At 57.5% G+C, this 23,531-nt stretch overlaps 1 protein-coding gene across 5 annotated transcripts in view; it reads right to left on the reverse strand.

Annotated features, from left to right (window-relative positions):
• Positions 1-23,531, reverse strand: part of RXRA (retinoid X receptor alpha) — a 114,951-nt gene that overhangs the window by 65,171 nt on the left and 26,249 nt on the right. The window contains exon 1 of one of the 5 annotated variants that reach the window (XM_074923766.1): positions 14,073-14,116. The exons of 1 other annotated variant lie outside the window; for it this stretch is intronic. Coding sequence is in view for 2 of the 4 variants with exons in the window: in XM_074923762.1 (XP_074779863.1) it covers positions 10,045-10,111 (67 nt within the window). In the remaining 2 variants the exon portion in view is untranslated. Of the gene's footprint in view, positions 1-1,324; positions 1,379-10,044; positions 10,135-13,496; positions 13,598-14,072; positions 14,117-23,531 lie in introns of those variants that run through there. 3 more of the 5 variants (XM_074923764.1, XM_074923762.1, XM_074923765.1) reach the window with 3 other exon arrangements.

The raw sequence follows: 23,531 nt of genomic DNA on the forward strand, positions 1-23,531 counted from the left end.
CATCACCACCCGAGGCTGGAAGGGAACAAGGAGGGTTGACACCCGATTTAGTCTCCAGCAGCCTGTGAAGATGCTGTGATGGGTTTCTGCAAGAGGATGTGAACTCCCTTCTCAGCTGAACTGTAGCCTGGGTCATGGATGCTCTCCTGCACCCTGCTTCCACGGCAGTGCTAAGTGGCTCCCGCATCCCTCCCCGTTCCCCCGGCACCACCACGCTCAGCTAAACCCCGCCGTGACTCAGCCCCGGCACCGCTGCGGTTCCCGGGGGGCAGCAGAAATCCCTCCTCGTGTTATCTAGATCCTAAAGCACTTGAGCAGACAGCGAATGTGCAAGCCATTATATCATTCACTCGCTATCAAAAGCTCACACAGTGGCACTTAATTACAGCCCCGGAAGCTCAGGCTTCCTTAATAAATCAAAGAAATAAAGTCAGGGATGATGCACTGAACAGAGGGGGTGGGGTGGGGGGAATAAAGAGCTTACAGTTTCCCACTGTGTGTCCCCTTTAGATAACAGATGCTCTCTTCTTAACCTCTCACTTCATCAGATCAGCTCCAGCTGTGTTTGGATCAAGTGCACAGCCTGGCCCGCGTCCAGCCTGCCTCTTCCCCACTCCGGTGCCAACTCCATCCCTCCGCCTTGAGGGCTGGCTGTGCCTGGGTGGCAGCGAGGAGGGGAGCCCCTGCCAAGCCAGGCCTGTTTCCTTAAGCCCATTTTACTCTATTCCTGCTTCCTGCCATCCAAACTCCCTCATTAAGAGCATCCCTGGGACTCTCAGAGGGCTGGACGCCGGACCCGTCAGCACCCTGAGCCTGTCTCTGGCCGGGCTCCCGGGAAGGGCACGAGGATCCTGGGAGCGGGACGCGTCGCAGGAGCGATGCAGGGCTGATGTTTTCCCCTCGCAACGCCCGCCAGCAGCCCACGCCGGCGTACCAGCCAGGAGATGACACTGTTAGTAAACAGCTCCCAGAGGCCGCGCTGATAGCTCCGCGTCATCTCAGCCATAAATCACAGGAGGAGCCCCCCAGGACGCCCTCCGCTCCCTGTCTCGGCGCACACCACCCACCTCCCTGTTTATTCCTAAGTGTCACCTCCTCCCTCCCGCTGGCACGCAGCCTGCCGCGGGAGCGCGGTGATGAATGGGGCTGCAACAGCATTAAAAGGAGATTCCTCATGGCAGACCCCAGCCAGAAGCGGGGCAGAAGCAGCTCCCCCCTTGCCCAGAGCCGTTGAACCCGCATCCACCCCCCCCAGGCTCCAGCACGGACCCCCCCCGGGAAGGCAAGCAGAGCCAGGGGGCTGGCAGAGCCCGGGTCCTCTTACCCTGCAAACGTGCCTCGCAGCCCAAGGTCCTTAGCAGAGATAAAGCCTTTGAGAAATCCCACTGCTCCTAATCCCCCAATAGCACAAAAATAATGAAGCATTATCTCATCAGGCCTTAACCCAGTAATTACCCAGGGGATGGCTTAATGAGGAAGGGACACCCACCTGCCAAATACAGCCTAAGCCTGCCTCCTGTCCAGTTACACAACACAAGGCTGGGCACGCTGGTGCGTGCATCCTCCAGCCCTCTCGGACAAACCCAGGCAGGGGAAGGGGAGCAGGAGCAGCTCTGTCCCAAACCAGGGGGGTCTGAGGGAACCCAGATGCCCATCAGACCCAGCTGTTTCCCTGGAGCAGGGGCCATCTCTGCCCCCAACGTCCTCCTGGACCCTGCCATCAGGAAAAGCTATCTGCCCCCAAACTCCCCAAAACAACCCCAAAATCTCAGCCAGGGCAGGGGCTCGGCGGAGGGAAGCGCCTGTCAGCAGGCTCTCCGGACCGCCCTCCCCTCGCCAGCTCCGCTGATGCCGTGCCACCTCCTCCCTGCACCCCACATCCTTCCTGCCAGCCCTCCCCGGGCACACCCCGACACTCCAGCCCTGGCGCCTGGACGGCTGGGAGAGGAGTCAGCGGCGGGGAAGGCTCAAAGATGGGTTTAAACCCCATCCCGGCAGCCCTGCGGGTGCCAGGGGATGTTTCTAGCCCATCCTGCAAGACAGACATCTCCTCGCCGCAACGGCCCAAATCACGAGCGGCTTCAGCAAATCTTAAGCCAGGGCTCCGCATCGGGCCAGGTGCCCTGCTCGGTTAACGGAGCTGGAGTGTGAAAAGTGAGCTGGTTGGAGGAGAGCACTTGGGTTACAGCTCGGAGCAGCCGCGGCGGGGACAGAGAGGGCTGTAACAGCTCCTGGCTGCTCCCTGGGCAGCGATATCTCCAGATCTTTTACAAATAAATATCATTGCTCATTATCTCAGCATTAAAGTTACATGCTGGGCGAGATGGGTACTGAGCTTTCTCTCGCTAATCTAAAACGGATGCCAGCGTTTCTATTATTAATCTCGAAGGTTGCAGGCTCCCTCCCCCTCCGCTGCTGCCAGCTTTGCCATTGCCACCCCCGGTCCCCACGGGAGGGGAGGGGACAGCAGGGCAGCACCACAGCCCCTCTGTGCTTGCTCACACGTGGCCCAGAGGCTTCACTCCCCAGCTGAGCTACGCTGCTCCTGGGTGGGTAAAACCTCCTCCGACGCCAGCGCCAGGCGTTTCCTGAGGTTTGATTTCACTGAACTCATTTCCACGTGCAGCCGCAGAGAAGATGAGCAAGCGGCAGTGGGACAGAGGTGGTTCCTCCCTCCACTACAGCGTGGGGCATGAGAACCTGTAAAGACAGGAGGGCTCACACCAAGCCTTCAGCTCAAATAGACCAGGGCCTAAGTGAGGGCTACCAGCCCCAGGGAAGGTCTCACAGTGGGAAAATCATCTCACAGCACCAAGACACGATGGAGAGCCAAGCCACAGACCTCCCCAGGGCACAGAGAGAGTTAAGGATGGCCAGGCAAGATTCCCTGGAAACAGCTCCCGTTCCCAGCACGGCCCTGCCTTCCTCCTCCTCTGCTAAAAGCCTCCCCACACAAACAAAGCCAGTATCAAAAACTGTTGGCGCTCGTGGCCACCCCAAGCTAGCGCTGCTCAGGAGCAGCACATCAGCCCCAGGATCCGGATGAGCTGTGCAGGCTGGCTGCTGGAAGGATCCGAGGGGCTTTGATTCCCACACGCTGCCGTATCCCAGGCTCCTGCTCCAGCACAGCGTGGTGCTGAGCCGGTGCAGGCTGTGTCCCGGCGGAGCCATGCGCTGCCCTGCTGCCCACACACATCAGCATCTCCAGCAGCCGCTTCCTCCGAAGCCAGAAGATACTGAGTCACCGGTACAGAGCTGCCCGGCTCGTCCTCTCACTCTGCAGCTGGAGGTACCGTGGGCACGTTTGCAACACAGGGCCCAGCATCATCATCAGCAGCTTCAGGACGGGGACAGATGACAGCGCCCCCAGCCCCCCCAGACTAAAGGCAGCACTCCTGGCAGCCGTCCACACCGTGTCTCGCCTCCAGTGCCTCTAACCACAGCCACGGGCGCCGTGGTTAGGTGTCGGCTGCTAAGGGGAAGGAGAGAGGTGAAGGAACTGAGCACTCGGGCTGACCCAGGGTGAGCCGAGCCCAGCGTGGAGCAGGGAGGGTTTAGCAGACCCCCAGGAGGTCGTCTCGTCCACACTGCTGACAGCACACAGCAGCCCCACTGCCCAGAAAAACCCCGCTGGATGTCGATCTTATTATAGACAAAGTCCCAGTACAGAAAGTTTCCCCTCCCCAGATCACACACAGAGGGACCAGGGGCGAAACTGAAGCAGCTTTTCCCATTTTCCCAGGAGGAACGGGCCAGCTTCCCAGGGGTGAATGGGGTTAGTGCCTGAGGCATCCACCCTGTCCCCCACAAAATCATCCACTGGAGCCCCGAGACACCGTGAGGTGACAGCACCCATCACCCTCCCCTCCCAGGCCAGCTCCCCTCACTTTGCTTCTCCTTTGTAAGAGAAAAATTAAACTTCAGCCTTTTTATCATCCATACCAGACTCCAAACACAGGGTTGCTGCATCTTCCCTGGCTCCCATCCCCTCCCGTCACATCTTACCCGTGAGAGGGGGGTGACCCCAGCCCCCCGCCGAATTACCACCGTCCCTGCAGGGTGAGGGTGCCTCATGCCGGGCACTCGCTCGCCAAGGGGGGACGGTTGCCTGCGTCCCCTGACGTCAGCCAGCCCGCTTTGGGAAACAACTGCAGATTTCAACATCCTTCAGCTCATCAGCTGCTCGTTTCAACATCCCCATGGTAAACCCTCAAAAAAAGCACACCCTGTCACTCCCTCGCAATCTTTCTTCTGCTAACTCGGCTCTATCCAGAAGAGTATTTGTCACCTCCAAATAAATATTTATTAACCAAATTGCAGGTGTCTGGGGCTTCCCACCTCCTCTGCTTTCATCTGCACTGACATCAGAGTTCTGCTGTGTGCCCCGACGTCAGCTGGTAACAGCTCCAGGAACGCTCCTGCCGCCTCCTTTGAGCTTGGCATTCAAATAACTTCTCAAATCTTCCCACTAACCTCAGCGCGAACAGCCTGGTTAAGAGACAGCTCAGAGTAAGCGGGCACGGGGAGTGAAGGATGAAGAAGCGGTGGTGGGAGGGAGTCTTCCTCAGGCTTTTTCTGTCTGTAAAGGGAAATGCAAAGTCCAAAGCCAAGGGCCTGTCCTAAAGGACAGACCCTCCTCAGCCCAGCTACTGCAGGTGTGGAGTAAAGACTTTCTGGGCAACATCTGTGCCAAATCCAGAGATTCTTGGTGTCCTCTGCATCCTCTGGGCAAAGCTCCTTGGAGGGGAAGACTGCCAGCACTGGAGTATCTTCCTCCAGCTCACAGGTTGAAAGAAATGTCTACAACCCACCTGCACAGTGGACTTGTTGGCTTTGGAAATGCAACCCCAGGTCCCAGACTCCAGAGCTGCTCAGGAGACGAGGGGACACCCAGGGGACACAGGCCCTCGTGGGTCCCATCTCTAAGAGGAGCTCATCCAGGAGACCCACGGCCGGGCAGACCAGTGCTGCGCTCATGTACCTCAGGGAGGAAGACACCGAGGGAGATGGGGCAGCACGAGGCGCAAGGGGAGGTGCAGCCAACACCCTCCTAAACCCCCCAGGACCTGCAAGACCACCTGTGGTTTAAATGTGGGGGTGAACTCTGCGCCTCCACACAGCCCCAGATTTGCCAGAATGGGGAAAAACAAACCCAGCAATAGCTGCAAATGGCGTTGGTTCCCCCAGCAGTGACAGGTGAGAGGCCAGCCTGCAGCCCTGGCGAGGGGGGATCCGATGGCCTCGTCCCACACTGCCGCAGGAGAGAAGAGCCTCGCCGGAGCGGACACCAAGGTTGCCACAGCTGGCTGGTATTTTCTGCCAACAAGCCCGGGCCGGCAGCAGCCAAAGTGGTGCAAAGCCAGTCAAAGGAGCGTGCAGGCTCTGCATAATGGGAAAGGAGCCTGGAGTGGGGCTGCAGGGTGATGCTGGTGCTGGATGAGGCTCCAGAGACCACGGAAGAGCTGCATGGAGAGGAGCTGCACTGCTGCAAGGAGCCACTGAGGCTCTTTGCTCCCTGGAGCATCACATTCACCCAACACCAAAGCAAGAAAAAAAATTAAGCTGCAGAGAGCCAAAGGGAGAGGTGAAGGAGGGCGGGGTGCATGCTGCAGATGGCTCCAGCCCAAGGAAAATGCCCTGGAATTCACATAAAAGCTGCAGGATTTAATTATCAACTCACTTTATGGGGCAGGGATGTGCTGGGAGCTTGTCCCTCTCCCCCAGTCCTCCCTTTCGCCGGGCTGGGGTCGGGCTGCAAAGGGAGCCAGAGACACACCAACAGGTTGCAAAACCCTGAGGATTCCCCCAGATGGATTCTGTCACACCAGAACAGGAAGAGAAAAGTCAATTTTAGAGCATTTGATTTTCATCGAGTCTCCAGACAGAGCCCAAGGTCCCTGGTTAAACCTATGGGGCTGTATTTACTCATTAACTTGCCAAGTAGGTACCAGGACCCTCGCTCAGCAGGAGGGCTGGGACTCCAGGGTCCCCTTGCTGCTTCTGACCCAGGTCTCCTGCCCAATTTCGTGGGGGCCGTGCAACGCCCATCGCTGGGCGCGCAGAGCCAGCCCGCCCCGTGGCCCTGTGGGCAGGCAGCAGCTCCATCCCCTCTGCAGAGAGGACGGGGCAGAGGCCGTGCGCCTGCCAAGCAACGTGCCGCCCGATCCTGCAAGCCAACAAGAGTAAGAGTCACCTGCTGTGACAGTTCATCCCGGAGTAATGGTGGGATAGATTTTAAAAATACTCTTGAAGAGAGTTTCCGCATCCTGCCTGCCCTGTGGCGGTACGGGACTAAGTGATGGGGCCAAGTGATGGGTTCACTGGCCACTCTCCCCATCCCATCTCACCCTCCCTGGCAACAGAGAAATGGGGGAAAAAAGTGGGAAAAAGAGACGAGAGTCCAAAACAGACTAGCTGCAGTGCAGGGTGGTTTGACTGCAGGAACAGAAACCTTCCCAACCCGCATCCCTGGGCATCCCTGAGCCCCAGCAAAGGACAACGGGAGCCACAAGAAAAGGGAAAGCCAGAACCCGAGCTCCAGTGCTCCTCTGCAGCTGGGGAGATGCTCACGCTAAGGCCAGCGTGCAGAAAGGACACGGGAGTCCCTGTCCCCTCCGGGGACAGCCCAAGGCCACCTCGCCTCCCTGCAGGCACAAAGGGATTTAGGCACCTCGAATGCCCTTGGGGACATCACCCGACTCCTCTCCAGCTCAGCCTCCCGCCCAGGGTGATGATACATCTGAGATTGGGAAACATTCAGACGCTGCCGCAGACACGGGGAGCGTTTTCACAGCCTGGCCTCTCCCCCTCCATCCCCTGTCACCACTGTCACCACGTCCCCTTCCTCCCTCCCACCCCCTTTCGAATTAGCAGCCATCGACCTCCTCCCCCTGCGGAGCTGACATTAATCTGGCAATGTTTGTTTAACAACAGCTCCCATTGATCTGTAGCCTGATCCCCCAAGTCAATACAGGCTTTCACCAGGGTCTGGAGCGCAGGATCCAGCTCCAGAGTGGCCCGTCAAGCTAAAACGGCTGCGCGGGCTGATAGGATCAGATGCTGTCAGTGCTGCTCTGGGACCCATTAGCTTTAATTAGCTGATGATGCTGTAGAGGCCACATAAAACAATGAAGGGGATTGATCCCTCGTGTAACACTATTGACAGTGGAGCTGCATCTGGGATCAGTTTGGTGCCGGATGCATCTGTAGGGTCTATAAAACCAAGGCCTGTTTTCTTTTTCTTTTTTTTTTTTTTTTATTCTTTTGCTTTAATTTAAAAATCCCGTAATGGTAGGCCTGCCAGTTTAAAAACAAGAGCAAAAAAAAAGAGAAAAACGCCAAAAGACAACTGCAGGGAGCCCCCTCTGATTCCCACTGATGATAAGTTAGGGCACATTTAACCACTTTCACCATCCCTCCCTGTTAAAGTCCCTCACGTGTACTGCACGCGTTGATCGTTAAGGCACGCAAGCCTGCTTCCAGGTCACTGTCATTACCCCCGTTTTAAAAACAGGACACCAGCTTTCTGCATGTCCTTTGCTCTAAAGGGCACATCAGTCCCTGAACCACCTGCTTTGTGCAAAGCTCCTTCCCTCGGCGCACCATCACCCTGCAGCAAGGGACCAGGGTGTCACAAGGAACACGCTGCACCAAGGAAGGAACCCAAAAATACCAGGATGCCGCAGGGAGCTCTTTCATTTTCATCTCCCCTTCTGTAATCATCCAGCCGAGCATCACCATGTGCCCCCACACGAAGCAGGGATTCCCCCTTGGGGACCGAGACACTGACAGCCAAATGCCTTTACGCCCCAGGTACCCCCCTACGTATGAAGGAATCCCGGTGAGATAAACCCAGAGTCATCAGGAACAAGCACAGCCGCTGTTCTCAGCGCAGGGAGCACCTCCCCAGACCCCTTCCAGCAGCACTGGGGAATCACACAGGTCCTTTCCCCCCTCACAAGCTCCCTTCTTTAACCCCCAGCTTTTAGCAGACACACCACCACATCCCCACCGTGCTGCAGCACAGGGCTGCCGGTTTTGCCAGCCCAGAAACAGGGCCAGGAGCTGAAAACTCCCCTGAGCTGGCAGGGAGTCCCCACAAAGCGTGCAAAGAGGAGGATTTACATCGCAGCTCTCCCCGCTGCCTCCCAGCAGGCAGCAGAGCTGAGGACCACAGCAGAGCATCCCTGCCTGCAGCAGCTCCTGCCTGCAGAGATCAACCCTTGGGGTTCCCCGGAGCCATCTCTCCCCATCATCCCCCTGGCAGCTACAAAAGCTCCTTCAAAAAAGGGAAGCCACTGAAACTCGGCCCCGCAGGCCTCCGGGGAAGGCTCAGCAGCCTGAGCGCAGCAGCAGGCAGGCAGGCAGGGAGCAGGCAGGGAACGGGCAGGGAGTGGGCAGGGAGCGGGCAGGCAGGGAGAGTGCAGGCAGGGAGCGGGCAGGCAGGGAGAGTGCAGGCAGGGAGCAGGCAGGCAGGGGAGTGAGCAGGCAGGGAGCAGGCAGGGTGGTGGGAGCGAGCCTGCCGGGGGGAGCACATGCCAGCCGCCCGGCTCTGACGGCTGACACCCTGGCGTAACACTTTCCAGATGTGGCTGCAGGAAGACAGAAGCAGAGCTGTTCCCTGCTGAGGAAGCTGGAAACGGTCGGAGATAATGTGGAATTCCTGAACGGGAGCCAGCGCCGGCCGGGGCCGGGGCGCAGGGACAGCCAGGGAGAGGCAGCGCGCCGGGGCCGATACAAAACTCCTCTCTCTTTTGTGTGTGTGTGTGTGTTTTATTTCGGGAACTCTGCATGTAAAAGCCCTTAATTTATACGCTGTGTGGGTTGACGGCTGTACCCAACAAATGGAACATTTTCTCCATACCCTTGTGTGTGTGATAAACAGCCGCTGCGGAGAGGCAGGGAACAGAGCCTTTTTCTTCACCGTGATAAATACGCTCCCAGCAGCTCCAAGTTTCTTGGCTTGGAGATTATTATTTTTTCCTCCTTCATGCAGGGGGAGGCCTGGGTCCCCTCGCCAGGTACTCTGCACAGCACCAGGCCGGCGAGCAGGGCGGTGGGCAGGGTGGGCGCTGCTGCTGGTCCCTGCCCGTCTCACCTTGCGACCTCGTCCTCCCCGAGCAGCGGATGAAGCTGACGTCGTCCTGTTTGCAAACCCCGCTGCCAGCAGCTAACAGAGGAGGCGAGGCCAAAAGCAGCAGGGAACAGCCTCTGCCCCACACCGGCACAGATGGGCACCCATCTGCAACCTCTCTAGGATGTACAGAGGAGCCACGCCAGTGCCAGGGTGCTATAGGAGCCACGCCAGCGCCAGGGAGCTATAGGAGCCACGCCAGTGCCAGGGTGCTATAGGAGCCACGCCAGCGCCAGGGAGCTATAGGAGCCACGCCAGTGCCAGGGAGCTATAGGAGCCACGCCAGTGCCAGGGAGCTATAGGAGCCACGCCAGCGCCAGGGAGCTATAGGAGCCACGCCAGTGCCAGGGAGCTATAGGAGCCACGCCAGCGCCAGGGTGCTATAGGAGCCACGCCAGCGCCAGGGTGCTATAGGAGCCACGCCAGCGCCAGGGAGCTATAGGAGCCACGCCAGCGCCAGGGTGCTATAGGAGCCACGCCAGTGCCAGGGTGCTATAGGAGCCACGCCAGCGCCAGGGTGCTATAGGAGCCACGCCAGCGCCAGGGAGCTATAGGAGCCACGCCAGTGCCAGGGTGCTATAGGAGACAGCCCCCCTGCATGCCCATTTCTCAGACAGGAGCTGCAGGTACCTCCGTAACACAGGTTTTGGCAAGGGTGCTGCTTCAAGAAGGGACAGAGGGAGCAATGCGGGAATCGCTGCAGAAATCCCCAAGCACCATCACTCAGAGGGAGAACCCAGAGAGGGCGGGCGAGAAGCAGAGGATGAAGGGGTACGTGGCTTCAGCAACCCCCCCCCCAACCTCCAGACAGACAGCCTGTGTGTGCTGGGCTACCTGGGCAATGCACCCAGCCCCTCGAGCGAGCCCACCCCACCCGACTGCCCCAGCCCAGCAGCCATCCCAAAACTCACCGGGCAAGGGGTCACAGCACCAGGCCACACCAACAAGTGACTTTACAGTCCTCCACCACCCTGTCATGCAGCGAGCCGGGGTGCAAACCACCCAGCAACTCCCCCGGCACCATAAAGTCTATCGTTGTGCATCTATTATGCAACGGATATAAATATCTATATTAAACCTATGCATGCACATTGCGTAACATGACATACATTCGTCTTCCACAGAATAAAGCACAGAGCTATTTGGGGTGCCCTGTGCAAGGAGGGTAACGCTCCCCAGCACGCCGAGCTGGCCCCGCCGCAGCTCCACAGCAGAGCTGCTTCCCCCTCTGCCCGTGTATTTGCACAGCCGGTCCTGACGGGAGCCCAGTTAAGCTGGTGATAATAGACTTGCAGCGGGTTAAAACGGATGTTTGCCATGAGAGAAAAAAAGGACTCGAAGCTAGAGACAAGGCCAAAGTCAGGAAATTTGCCTCCAAGTCAGCCATGCCCCACAAGATCAGCGCTCACGTGCAAAAAAAAAACCAAAACCCAAACCAAACCAAACCAGAATCACAGTTGGTTTTGCAAAATGAAGCTCTGGCCTGGCTGCAGCGAACAAGTTGGGGGGCCCCCAGTGCCCCCCAAACTGGCTGCCACGTTCACCAGGACAGCCACCGCGCACACCCCCCCAGCACGCCGGGTCCCCAGTAGCCAAAATCTGTCTCTTTGGGCCTCCCGGGGACCCGCCGAGGTTGCTGCAGCTGGCTCATGGGCACACAAGCCATGGTTTCAGCTGGGGGAACAAAATTCAGCCCGTTTTCCTCCTGTGCCCAGGAGGGTGCCAGTGCTGGGGCGCAGGCACGGTGGCACCTGTGGCCATGTTGAGCTGCTCCCCCGGGGCCACGTGCACCCACTTTGTGCCCAAACCAGCCAGTTCCTGGGTGAAATGAACTTCAGAGAGCTGAAGCCCAGGACAAGAAAACCAGCCTTTCATCCAAAACTGGTTTTTTTCCCATTTCTGGCTGAAGCAGATATCTCAGAAAAACAGCGTTTCCTGTGGTATTTCAACACTTTCTTTTCTCAGATGGAGCCATCTGAGAACAGCTTCCAGGGCCGTTGATGGGCTTTGGAGGAGGCCCAAGAGGAGAACAACCACAGGGAATCAGGAGGGTGTCTTGGAGCATCACTCAGGGGTTCGGCTGGGCACAGGCATGGGGCAGGGGCAGAAACCGCAGCAGCAAAGCGCCGTGAGTTCAGCCGAGAGCCCTACAAACGCCTCCACGTTGGCAGCCTGTGGGCATTGGGGTACCCCAAATGAGCTGATGGCTCTTCCCATTTGTAATCCAGCTGATGGTGAGTTAGTTCAGGTATTCATCAGTCCGGCAGCACGGTGTATGAAATGTTTCCAAAAAAAAAAGGAGGTGTCACCTCAAGCAGCGTGCAGCACTGGGGAGACCTCGGCGTTGCTGTTTTGCCACCCGTTTCCTTACAGCATCGCTAATATTCCCCAGGCATCTGCAGGAATGGGATGGCTTGAGGCACCATGAAGAGGCTGGGGCACACTTCAGCTCAAGGGATGCTTTGGGGTCTTTCCAGACAAGCAGCTGGCTGTGCTCGGGTCCAAAACCCCTCCAGCGACGCCTGGGTGATGGCTGAGGGGTCTCCTGTGGGCTCCAAGAAGACGGGCATTTCCGCAGGCAGTGCCCAGCCTGTCCCCCATTGTGGCAGACAGTCAAGATGGAATAGGCTAAAAAAGGCAAATTCCCCTGTTGTCCCCCAGAACGGCCCCGGGGTGACTGTGCGGGGGCTGCAGCTTTCACCGCAGTCGGTAACACCAAAACTTCCCTTTGGAGAGCTGGGGCTGAGCCAGCGGGGAGACCCTGGGGAGCAGCCTGGGAACTGGGACCAGCTCCTGCCCTTCCCACCCCACGGACCTTCACGCTGACACCCATAACCTGTCCCGTGCAGGGATCCAGCACCCTGCTCCCCACGGCAGCCTCCCCCGGGGCGAGCAGCACCCATCTCCGAGACCTCCCCGGGGACACCCAACCCGTACGTATTTTCCACACCAGTTACATCTTTATTTCCTTAAGGGACAGGCCCCGGGAAACAGCTCCTCCTCGGCAGGCAGCTCCAGCAGAGCTACCCCACCGCAGCAGTGGTTTCTCCCACTCTCCCCCCTCAGTGATTTTCTCCCTCTGCTCAGGGAAGCAGGTGGGGGCGAGGGGGAGGCTAATGAGCAGCACCACCGGCAGAGGTTACCATTAATGATTTTCCCAACAGATCACACCGCTCCCCTTTTAACCTCTGTTAGCGAGTCGAAGTCCTTGAATTATACAGCCGAGTGCACCCACGCCACCTCCCTCTGGCTCTGCCCATAAACCCCCCCACCCCGACACTGGGCGAGCCCCCTGCGGGAACAACTGCCCAGCCTCACACCCCGGCCGCTGCCACCGTCAGCATCCTGAGATGTCAAATGGCAGCAAAAGCTGATGCTGATGGGCATGAAGGTCAGCGGAGAGGGAAGGTCGTCTCCAGCGGTGGAGTCGGCCGCCCCACGGGCAGCAGCGACTGCCGTGTGCCCGCTCTGCTGGGGCATCCCTTCCCAAAGCCGGTCCTAGGGGTTGGCGTGAGCAGAGCTCTCTCCATGCACAAATCAACCTTGTAAATGCATCGCTGGGGGAACGTGAGGGAAAAGCAAAGCCATGTCTGTATTTACCCTGAACAGCACTGCCGGTACCTTTGGGTCCAACTGCTCCCCCTCCCTGCTGTCATTTCCAGTGTGAAAGCCAAAGAGGTCGGTTGGCTCCTGCTCTCCCACCTCTCTCCAGGGAAAGCGTGGGGCCGTGGCGAGCTCCTGGTGCACTGAGAGGGCCAGGGATGCTGTTTGCCACAGCAGGGTGTAATTCAGGATGATATGGTGCGTGGGGATGCACCCAGCAGGGACAGTGACCCTTCCCGTCACAGCCATCCCATTCCCATTTCACTGCTGGGGGAAACCGAGGCACAGAAGGACCAAACCAGGGCCGAGCAACTGCCAGAGACTGGCCCACGTTACCGCACTGCCCTTTCCCCCCACTACAAAACCCACCAGTGCAAAACCAACCGGCGAGCCAGCGAGCAGAGCCCAGCGAGCAGAGCCATGCCCGCACCTCTCCTCCGCTGCCCCCCTTGTTTCTCTCTGCAGTCTCTACAGAGAGGGTGCAATGCTCGTGCACGCTTTGCGGTCCCGCCACCCTGGCTGCGTGCGTGTACACGCACGTGCAAAAAAACCCGCCTGTAATCTCCTTTACATCTGCTGTTCCCAGCTCGTCCTCACGTGAGCGACCCCGTCGACTACCGAACGCATCCCGCGCGGGCTGCGCACTGTAAGCCTTGATGCTCTGCCCTTCCACCTCCCCATCTTTAAACTGGGGGGTTCACCCCTCTTCCCCTCTGACCTAGGAGCAAAACACAGCCCCCAAGGAGAAGCACAAACCCACCGTGTTGTCCCATCCCTCCTCCGACACCTCCTCCCGGCCGGCGCGCGAGCGACGGGGGCTCCAGCCGAGCAGCTGTCGCTTGTGATTTGTGGCGTTAATATTTCAGGGGAGGGGACCGAAGGGGGTGACAACAGCCGGGGGGAGCCAGCCCCTAGAAAGTCAGTTAGCAGGGTTATAGCTGCAGGCGAAGCAATAACACTGATGGATCTGAGAAGCTGGGGTGGCAGAGGCTGGAGGAGGAAAGGAGAGAAGAAAGCAGACGAGGAAGGGTGACAAACAGCATAAATACACTCTGCCTTCACGCGAGGTCACCATGAGCTTCTTACAGCCGTTTCATTAATTAGCCTGATCCTGTCCTAGGAAGGGAGCATCACGCCATCCCAGAAGGGGACCAGGGCTGGCAGGAGACCCAGGCAGCCTCGGGATGAGGCGACGGGCCCTGCTGCAACCCGAGGGGCCGCGCAGCCGCCGCGCTGGGCTGGATCCTCAGCGCTGGAGCGTTTTCCTGCCAGTCACTCCGCTGCCGGAGGGTGCCAGCAGCCGCCAAAGCTGCACCCATCCATCCCACGTACTCACGGGCATCTTTTCCTGAGCCTCTTCTTGCTGCCAGGGCTCAGCCAGCCCCGCTGTCCCCAGCCCTGATGGTGTCCCGACAGCCCCAGCCCCCCCCCGACCCGGCGGTGGATGGACTCAACAGCCGGAGCCGTTTTTAAGACCTGCACTGCTTGAGAGGCTTAACGACAAGAATATCTCGATTATCCGTGCCAGGAGCCCTCGAGCAGCCCCTGCTGCTCTTGAGAAGCTTAAAGGATGGGAATTACCGGTGGGGGCACCCCAGATCCCTCCACGGCATCCCCAGCCTCCATCTCCTGCAGCCTGCTGGGTCTCTCCTTCCAAGGGACAACAAATATCCATATAAACTCCCCTAATCGCCAGCCCAGTCTCCTCCCCAGCGCTTTTCACACCTTCCATCAGCAGCCAGGCATGTGCGACTGGCAACGGGCCACAGCCAGGCCCGCCGCGGCACGGAGACGGTAACATTTTGCTGGGAAAAGGGCAATTCAATTATCCTGTCTTCTGTTTCGTGACAACACAGGAACGTGCTGCTCAGACACAGAAAGCACCGTGCAGGCAAACAGCAATCCTGCCTGGTGCTTCCCGGCTTCCCACTGGCAGCAAAGAGGGGCTGGGAAAGGCGAGCACACAGAAATGATGGGGTTAAAGCAAAGCCCCAAATCTCCAGGTTTTTCGACAGTCCAAAAAAGCAGGAAAAATGTTTTTGTTGTCCAGCTGCAATGCTTCTCCCGAGCTCAAAGCAAGCGCTGTGTCTCATCTGGGGGCTGTTTGGCCAGCGCGGGTCTATTTTTACAAGGAAAATTGTATTTTGGAGGGGAAGGTTGATCAGAAAAGGAAGAAATATTAAAAATACTGCAGTCCCCTTTTGGGAGATCAAACTATTCTCTGAATCCAGCCAGACTTGACAAACCATGTCTGACCTGCCAAAGCACCATTTATTAGAAAATTTACTATTAAAATATATTAAATAATATAAAATATATTAAAATCCACCCCTTAACTCGGCTCTCCCCACGGACAAGGGGTGAAGGCAGGAGGGTGGTGTCGTGCTGGGGGGGTTGCAGACGGGACCATGCACCGAGGCAGCGCTGGCCCCGTTCCGTTCCCCTGGGGCCACGGGGACAGAGGATGAGGATGCTGCCAGGAGCAGCTCCGGTACCACAGGGCGAGCAGGAGAGTGCTGGGGATGCGGCAGCCTCCGTCCAGGCTCGGTGCACGGGCAACACGTGTGCCATGGCGTTTGTTGTGACAGCAGCTCCATTAGCACCAAGGAGCCAAGCCGCCTACCCAAGGACACGGCGCAGACACCCTGATTAGTACGTTAAGGAAAGTCGTTGGCGGGGAAAAAGCAGGTGTGAGAGGATGAAGGGGGAGGTGGAGTGCTGGCGCAGGACGATCGCAGCCTGACCGCCTGGCTCAGAGGCAGGGTAGGAGGATGGAGAGCAGCAGGAGAGCCCGGCTCCTCCACCTGAGCCACGTCCTTCTGAGACCCCCAAGTGCCGCTGCAACTTGCAGGGCAAGAGCTGCAGTGACAAGAAATAAGCGTGAGAGGGATGAAAGGTTCTTTTCCAGCCAGGAAAGTTGTCTTCACATCATAGTGAAGGAGAAAACCGATCGGTGTGGGGCACATAAACTGGGTGGAGGTTGCGCTGGTTCTGCCAAGCAGCGCTGCCTTGGTCCCTGCAGCGATGCCGCAGCCACCCGAAACCCCTGACACTAGGAAGTTCCCACGTCCCGGTGTAAACCCAGCGACAATCCCAGCGATGAGCTGGCACGTCCCGAGACATGGGAAATGACCTGGCAGCCTGGCTTACAAACAGGTGACAAAGCAGCGAGGTGGTGGCACCTTGGGGACACCAGTCCTGCTTCCCTGCTGACAGGCTGTGTGCTGCAGAGCCTCAGCGACGCCGGAGAGCCCGGGAGCTTCCCTCCAGGGTCGCCTTAAGAAGCAACTTGCACTCTCAGAGGTTCCCCCTGATTTAATTTTCGCTCCCTTCCCCACATGCAGGAGCAGCTCGCGCAGAGGTTCCCGGCCCCGCAGTCGCACGCAGCCTCTCGCTGCAAGTCAGGAGCGATAACAGACTGCGGAGCCGCTTCGGAAATACCCGATGCGACAGAGGAGGCCCTATAGCGAACGCCTGATACCAGGCTGGGTGACAAAAGACATTTCTCTCCTCGGAGAAATCTGTTCTTCTGTGCCTGTTGGGGAGCCGCCAGGCTTCTGCTTTTTGCAGCGCCGGGCAGCTTAGCATCAGCTCAGCTCCCCAAGGAACGGCACGGCTATCCCCCCCTCTCCTCCTGCTTCGTTTTTTATGCAAGCAATGAGTCACGAAGCGCTCACAGGACTGCGCCATCCCCGGAGCACACACACGGCAACCGCCGTGCCCGGCATCGCTGCCCGGTGAAGGACGGGTTAAGCCGACCCCGCGATGCCCCGTCTCCCGGCAGGTGCTCAGCCGGGCAGCAAGAGGTGCCGCTGGGCAGGTCGGACCCCAGCGCCCCGAGTCCCAGGGTTGGCTTGTGCATAAGTTTATGTTAACCAGCTCTGATGGCTGCTTCGAAACGGCCGCCGTGGGGAAAGCAAGCCCCGGCTGGGCACACCTGCCCCTCGCCGCGGTGGTGGTGGCAGCGGGGGGCTGCGGGGGTACCAGCCCTCCAGCCCTGTGATGCCGCAGTTCGGGCGGCCGCTGCCTGACCCCCTGTGCTGGCTGGGGGACAGAGTGACCCAACACCTGAGCTGGACGGATAGTGGCCAGAGGGGCTGGCAACGCATCCGGCCGCACGCTCCACCTGCTCCCCGCGCTGTGTTGAACCCGGGTTAGCACCCACCGGAGCCTTCCCTGGTACCCCAACAGCCCCAACATCATCACAGCCCCCCCAGGCTGCACCACCCCACTGCTCCATCTCCTCTCCCTCAGCAATTTGCACACTGGTTTTAATCATCCCACGGTCTGGAGCTGGCAACAGGGGTGGGTGCACGTCTCCCCCCACACTGCCGCATCCCAGGTGGTGCAAGGTGGAACCCAGAAACCAAACGTCCTGCCATTTAGGGTGACGTAGGGCGACGCTCCGCTCAGGAGGACAAGCCAACCCCTGGGCTCAAGGCACATGTGGCCCCAGGAACAGTTGGCTGCCCTCAGAGCACCAGCTCGGCCTGCCAGGGGAGCTGCAGCAGCAAAGGGGACCTTGAGAAAGGGGGGACCCTGCAAAAGGGGGAGACCCCAACCTGCAGCTCCAGACAGCTCACAGACACATCCCCACACTGGAGTCCATCCGTGCCGCTGCCCATCCCGGCCGGGCACGGAGATCACAGCGTATCTGCACACGGGTGAGCGAGGAGGAACAGGCTCGTCTAACTCATCCCCTCATCTCTCCACACAACCAACCACGGCCACGCGCATCCCTACGAAGTGTCTGAATTGGAGATGAGCAACAAGAGTCCAGACTTCAAGGATGTCGGCATTAGATGTCATTTGGGATGTTCTTCTTAATCAGGCCCATTATCAACACTCAAAAATGTGCCTCTGACACCCTGGGGATGCTTATTCCTGACGCTGCCTCAGGAGCAGCAAAAATGCAGATGATTCAGCTCCAAAATTATCGACAGTGGGATGTAAGCCTCCAAGCAAATCTCTGGCTATTCCTGGGCAAAAGCTCAAAGCCGCCTTTGCTTCTCTCTCCTCCTCTTGAAATCATCACAGAATATATTCCCTTTTTTTATTTTTTGCCTTTTTTTTTTTTTTTTTTTTTCCCGCTATGAATACATCCTTCTCCCTCCCAGCCCTGTAAGAAGGGATGGGAGCAGGAGCTCTGGGGATGGCTGCCCTGTTCCCCGGGGCTGTGGCCACTGCCCGTGTTGGCCACCAGTCCATCGTGCCAGCGGTGCCGTGGCACACGTATGCCAGGAAGGGCAAACACGACCCCGTCGGCCTTTCCCATCTGCTGGGAGGATTTGCACCGACTCGCACCGGGGCTTGGATGCCACCGTGCTGCTGCCGCTGCTATTTTCTCTCTGTTTTCCTAGACATTTACACTTCCTCCCATCACCCACAAGATGGTTTCCAGGCTTCAATTCTCTTCCCTATGGCAACAAAAACCCAGCCAGGAAACCTCAACCCACTCACCCAACTCTCTCACAGGCAAGTGAGGTTGGGGGAGCCCCAGCCCCCTTCGGGCTGGTCGCTTCAGCTCGACGCAAAACTATTTTAAAGCAAAACTTTTGACACTGTTATAAAGGAAACTTTGCCACGCGTGTGGCTCATCTGGGTCCAAGGCTGTGCAGTGCCCAGAAGCATCAGCAGACCCCCAGCGAGCAGAGGGACACTGGGAGAAGGAAAGGACTTGCAGAAATCCCCACTGCACCTGCATCCCAGCCCAACCAGGGCTGAATCCACGTGGCTGCCGGGCTGGATCATGGGACAGAAGCTGCTCTCCAGCCCGCAGCCACCCTGTTCCAACAGCAGCTCCACCAGGGATGCTGCACGATGCACGCGCTTCTCCAAAAATACCCAATTTGTTCTTCATGGAAAGGACAGAGCAGAGAGTGGGTGTCCAAGAGGAAAGGGGGAGGAAGGATAAGAGAGCAAACAAATCATATCAACTCAAATCAAAACAGGCCACGGAAATGAGTGCACTTAAGCTTTTCACGCCTGGCTAATTTTTTTATTATCCAAAGAAATTCCTGTTTTTGTTTTGCCTCCTCGAAGGAAGAACCAGAGGGGAGAGAGCTCCTTCAGCAATCACAGATAATAACTGCCGCGGAAAAAAGGCTTCCTGCTCAAACAATGGGAGACAATTAGCACGAGCCACCGTGTGGGAGCATCTTTTAATCTGTCCTGCCTTGACAAAACAAAAAAAGAAATGTTTCGCGGGAAAGTGGGCTGCAATTGGGTATTTATTTTGGGTCGGAAAGCTGTGAACTCTGGCACTGCATCGTACGCTTTGCTGCCGCAGCAAAACTTCCAGGGGAAACTGGGCCAAGGGATGCTCCAAGGATGCCCAGCGAGTCCAAACAGCCAGGACATGCTGCGCTGGGCAGGATGTAACCCTCGAGGTGACCACTGGGCTCACAACCACATTCGCATCCCTCATTTCAGCTGCTTCTGCTCGGGACTGCCCACCGGGGAGGGACGACGAGTAAACTCTGATCAAGCTCAGGCTTCTGCGAGACTCTGGCACGTGTCTTTGGTTTTTCACAGCTCTCCCACGCAGGTCACACAAAGCCACCCATCAGCCTCAGAAGGACCTTCTCCCTCTAGGATGACTCTCCGATGCCAATGGAGGGCTGAAGCCCTTCAATACCCACCACACAGCAGCTGAGACACCTCTCCAGCTCCTCAGCCCGGTGCCAAGGCCGCCCGAGGAAGAGCAGCAGCCTTCCTCCTGCACCAGCCGCTGCTCCTTTAACTCCACCGTCGGAGGCTCTGGGAGAAAACACCCGTGCTGAAAATCCAACTGTGCGTCATTCAGCTCTCATTTTGATTGTTAAAAATTCATTAATGAGAGCAGATTGGTATTATATCGCTGCCTTAATTAAAGAGGGCTACGGAACAGCATTTTAAATAGCAATGTCATTTTCTAATTGACACAGCTACATTATAAAGAAAAATACTTAAACAGAACTTGAAACCAAGCCGGTTTCTTCTGATGGCAGGGCTCATTTTGGCTTAAATTTTTAATCTGCTTGTTAAATATTTACGGGTAAGGAAAGGGATAATGTTTCTCCAGGTGTACAGTTCCCCTCATCCGGCGCAGTCCCCCACGAGGTTGCTGCAGGAGAAAGGCTTCACCACCCAGGGAATCTGCTTCTCCATCCTCCTCCATGCAGGACCCCGTGGCCGCAACCTTCCCAAGACGCAGGAGCTGCACCAAGACCCCTAGCCCCGCTCAAATCACTGCTTCGCCTGCATCCTTTCCCCTCAACCCCACTGGATTTGAGTGGAAAACATGATTTTTTTGGTGTCTTTCTTGGGCCAAGCACATCTTCCCTACCAAGGGCAGAGGGATGACCAGGGCTGAGCACGTCCGTGCCTGCAGCGGGTGCCAGCATCTGCTGGCTGAGTCGGCACAGGGATGTGACACGGGGATGCAAAACAGCTCAGACACCGGCCAAAAGCATCCCGTGTCAGGCCACGCTCGGAATGCCTGATCTCCCCCTCTCAAACACAGACGCTCAACACCTCTCTCCCCCTATTTAAGGTGTTTCATACATAAACCTCCTACAGCCTACAGCTAATTCCACACATTTAAGAGCACAGATTCCTCCTGTTTTCCATTTAGGAAAAAATCTGGCCACCACTTCAAGTACTGGGGCAGAAAATCAGGGAAGAAAACAGCTTCATATGCCTGGATGCAAATTCCTCTGCAAAGGCAGCGTGTCCCCCTCTCCCTGGCCCCACACGGCCGCTCGCCCCCTGCACGCAGCAGCCTGGGAAACCAGTCCTTGCTCATGCCAGCAAGAGATTTTTCCACCAGCATTAGTGGAAATTAGTGGCATTAGTCCACGCCTGCGTTGCACCAGCCAGACAGAGTGAACTCATAGAAAAGTCGTCCGTACGCCAAGTCCATTGAAACCGGTAGCACCGTGCTTTGGCCCCTGCGCTCAGTACAAGCACAAGGGCAGGGTGAGCCAGAGGACAGGTTGCTCAGAGGCTTAAACTCTGGATCTGCCTCTTGTTAGCTTTACAGATGACCTTTCAGATCTTAGACACAGCCCACCACCCTGCCTCAGTTTCCCTTCTTGCCAAACGTCACTGCCTGTCTCCTTTTTGCAGGTGCTTTTACAGCATCCCTGGCATTCCCCGCGAGGGGAAATGTCAGCTCCTCCTCTCCTCCTTCTCCCTTGCTCTCTGAGGGAGGGATGCCCACCTCCACACCCCATGGGAACACGAAGGGCAGGAGCTGGCACCCCGCAGGACATGCCCAGGGAGGTGACAGCCTGCCCAAGGGATGCAGACCTTGCTACAGGAGGGCTCGGTCCAACTCGTTCCCCATCTGAGCATCCCTCTGCCCCCATCCGCCCCGTCTCCAGCTTCCGTCGCTTCCCCTCCTGTCACGAGAGGCTGAGGCTGTCCAGCTGGCTTGCAGAGGATCTGGACAGGCTGTTTAATCAGAGAGAGCGATTCGGCTGTAATTTCTTCTGATAAAGTATTACAGATGCTACATTTCTAGCCATCTGGCAGCAGGCTGCGTTTCCTGCCTCTGCTTCTCGCGCTCTCAGGCAAAGAGAGGAGAAAAGGATCAAAAATTAAAGGCGGGATGGCAGGGAGGACAGTGCCAGGATGGGAAGGGAAGCAAGGCTGAAATTCCCATCTTCCATCCCTCCCAGTGCCACCCTGCCCAGCCCGCAGGCACCTCTCAGCAGAGGACAGGACCAGTGAAGAGCACATCAGTGCCCCAGGAGAAGCAGAGCAAGTGGGGCTGGAGTTGTTAAAAGCCAAGCTGTCCCTTCACAGGGCAGGGACAGAGTCCCCAGACCATCCTCCTCAGCTGGAAACCCATCCCAGCAGGGTGAAACCCCTTGTCCCCAGCTGCCCCATGCACCATTCCCAGCACAGGCACCGATCCGGATCCCCAGACCCTCGATCCCAGTCACAGCATGGAGGGAAGCATGTGCACCCATGTTTAATCACACCGGGGAGAGCCCAAAACCAAACACAACGGAGTCCATCCAGCCTCACAACCTAAGGAGTAATTCACCCCAAGAGAAGCAATCCAGAAGTGCTGGGGGAGGCTCTGCAAAAAAAAGGCAGCTCGCTCGGATTTCCCAGAGCCTGAGCAGAACCGTCGTGAGGTTCAGCGCATTAAAAATAACTGAAGGGACGGGCTCGCACTTCATTACTTTCGACAGAACTGGGTCTTGGTCACGCCAAGTATCTGCTGGGGAGCAATCACGGCGCCGCACGCCACAGCCCTCCCCTGTGCCACTCAGGTGTGAAGCTGAAGCTAAACAGGGCCAGGGATGAAAGGGGGCTGCACAGGGCTTGGTTTTCCCCTTCTCCCCAACCTGCCGTTGCAAAATGTACAGATCCCTTACGCCCAGAACTCTTTACATCCTGCCCCTGCTCTCAGGACTGCATCTCTCCATCCACGTTTCAGGGAGATGGGGATGTAGGTACCCCCAGGAGGGCTGGGCAGAACAGGACGAGGCAGCAGAAATGCTTTAGTTGGCAGCACCAGGCTGCAAAAACACAGGAGATACCTCGGCAGAGGGTGCCACCGACGCCGGCAGCGGCGCGTGGGATAACCAGCCCCAGATGAAGTTTCTTCGTGAGCCACAGAGAGTTAAAGGCTGGCTGAGGCCCTGAAGCATGAGGTTTATGCATATGTAGCTAATGTAATACAATTATACATTAATATATAACTAACAGTCATGGTAATACAACATTACAGTAGGTAGATTATCCCATCTCCTGTAATTTATTATTGTTATTTGTAATCCATTAGTGTCCAGAGCTGAACCCAGGTCGGAGTGCAGCATCCTGGCACGCTTTTGCTCGCCCTGGTAGGAGCAGGCAGATGGAAGCCCCCAGCTGCTACGGGGCCAAATCCTGTCCAAAACTCCTTTGGCAGCGAGTCCTGCACCGAGACCACCCTCCCCACAGCACCGGGACCTGCTCTTGGGGCTTGGGGTCCCCGTGGGAGACATCCACCAGCACAGGACAAAGCCACGAGGCTTTGCCCACACAACACTCCCCCTGTGCCCTGCCTCAAAATGCTGGGGCCAAACGGGCCGAGGGTCTCAGCAGGTACCTGGCAGGGGTACCTGGCAGCCCCGGGGCTGGGCCACCGCCTCGCCATCACCACAGAGCCATTCCAGTCGCCTCTGAGGAGAAGGAACAAAGCCCAACTGGTTTCGCGCAGCCACCAATTAATCTTGATCGACACCACCCTCCATAGTGAGTCATCCACCCGAAGTCAATTTACATTTTTATTAAATCACACAGGAAAATTAGAAGCGTTATTACTTCCCTCCAATTCAATACGTGTTCTGTGTTCCCCCACCATTCAGCGTGTGGGAAAACATCCCGGCATCTCCGGTTTAACCGTTTCTTCCCAGCACTCCCCACCCTAAAGCATCCCTTTTGCTTCTGCTAGACTGGAAATAAATCAGGCCAGCCTTTCCAGGAGGGGAGCGGGAGAGAAACCGGATACCTCGAGAGAAAGCACAACAGCCGGCGATGCCACTACCCCGGGAAGGAGAACCATGAGGGCAAACGGTGTCAGCCTCTGGCACGGCGCATCCCCGGACACACCAACGCGTGCCACAGGCAGCCCCACTAATCCAGACCCTGGAGGGACCCTCCCCCAGCTCCAACCTGCTGCTTTTCTCCACAGGGACAGATCCTCCCACTCGTGCAACCATCAAAGCCCTCACACCAAGCTGGATCTGCCCCGGGACGTTCACTGGGAGGAAAAGGCAGATGCGTATGTGCCGCAGCAGCCGGGCGATCGATACGC

The sequence above is a fragment of the Athene noctua genome, chromosome 20 (genome assembly GCF_965140245.1).
Source record: "Athene noctua chromosome 20, bAthNoc1.hap1.1, whole genome shotgun sequence".
NCBI classification, from domain to species: domain Eukaryota; kingdom Metazoa; phylum Chordata; class Aves; order Strigiformes; family Strigidae; genus Athene; species Athene noctua.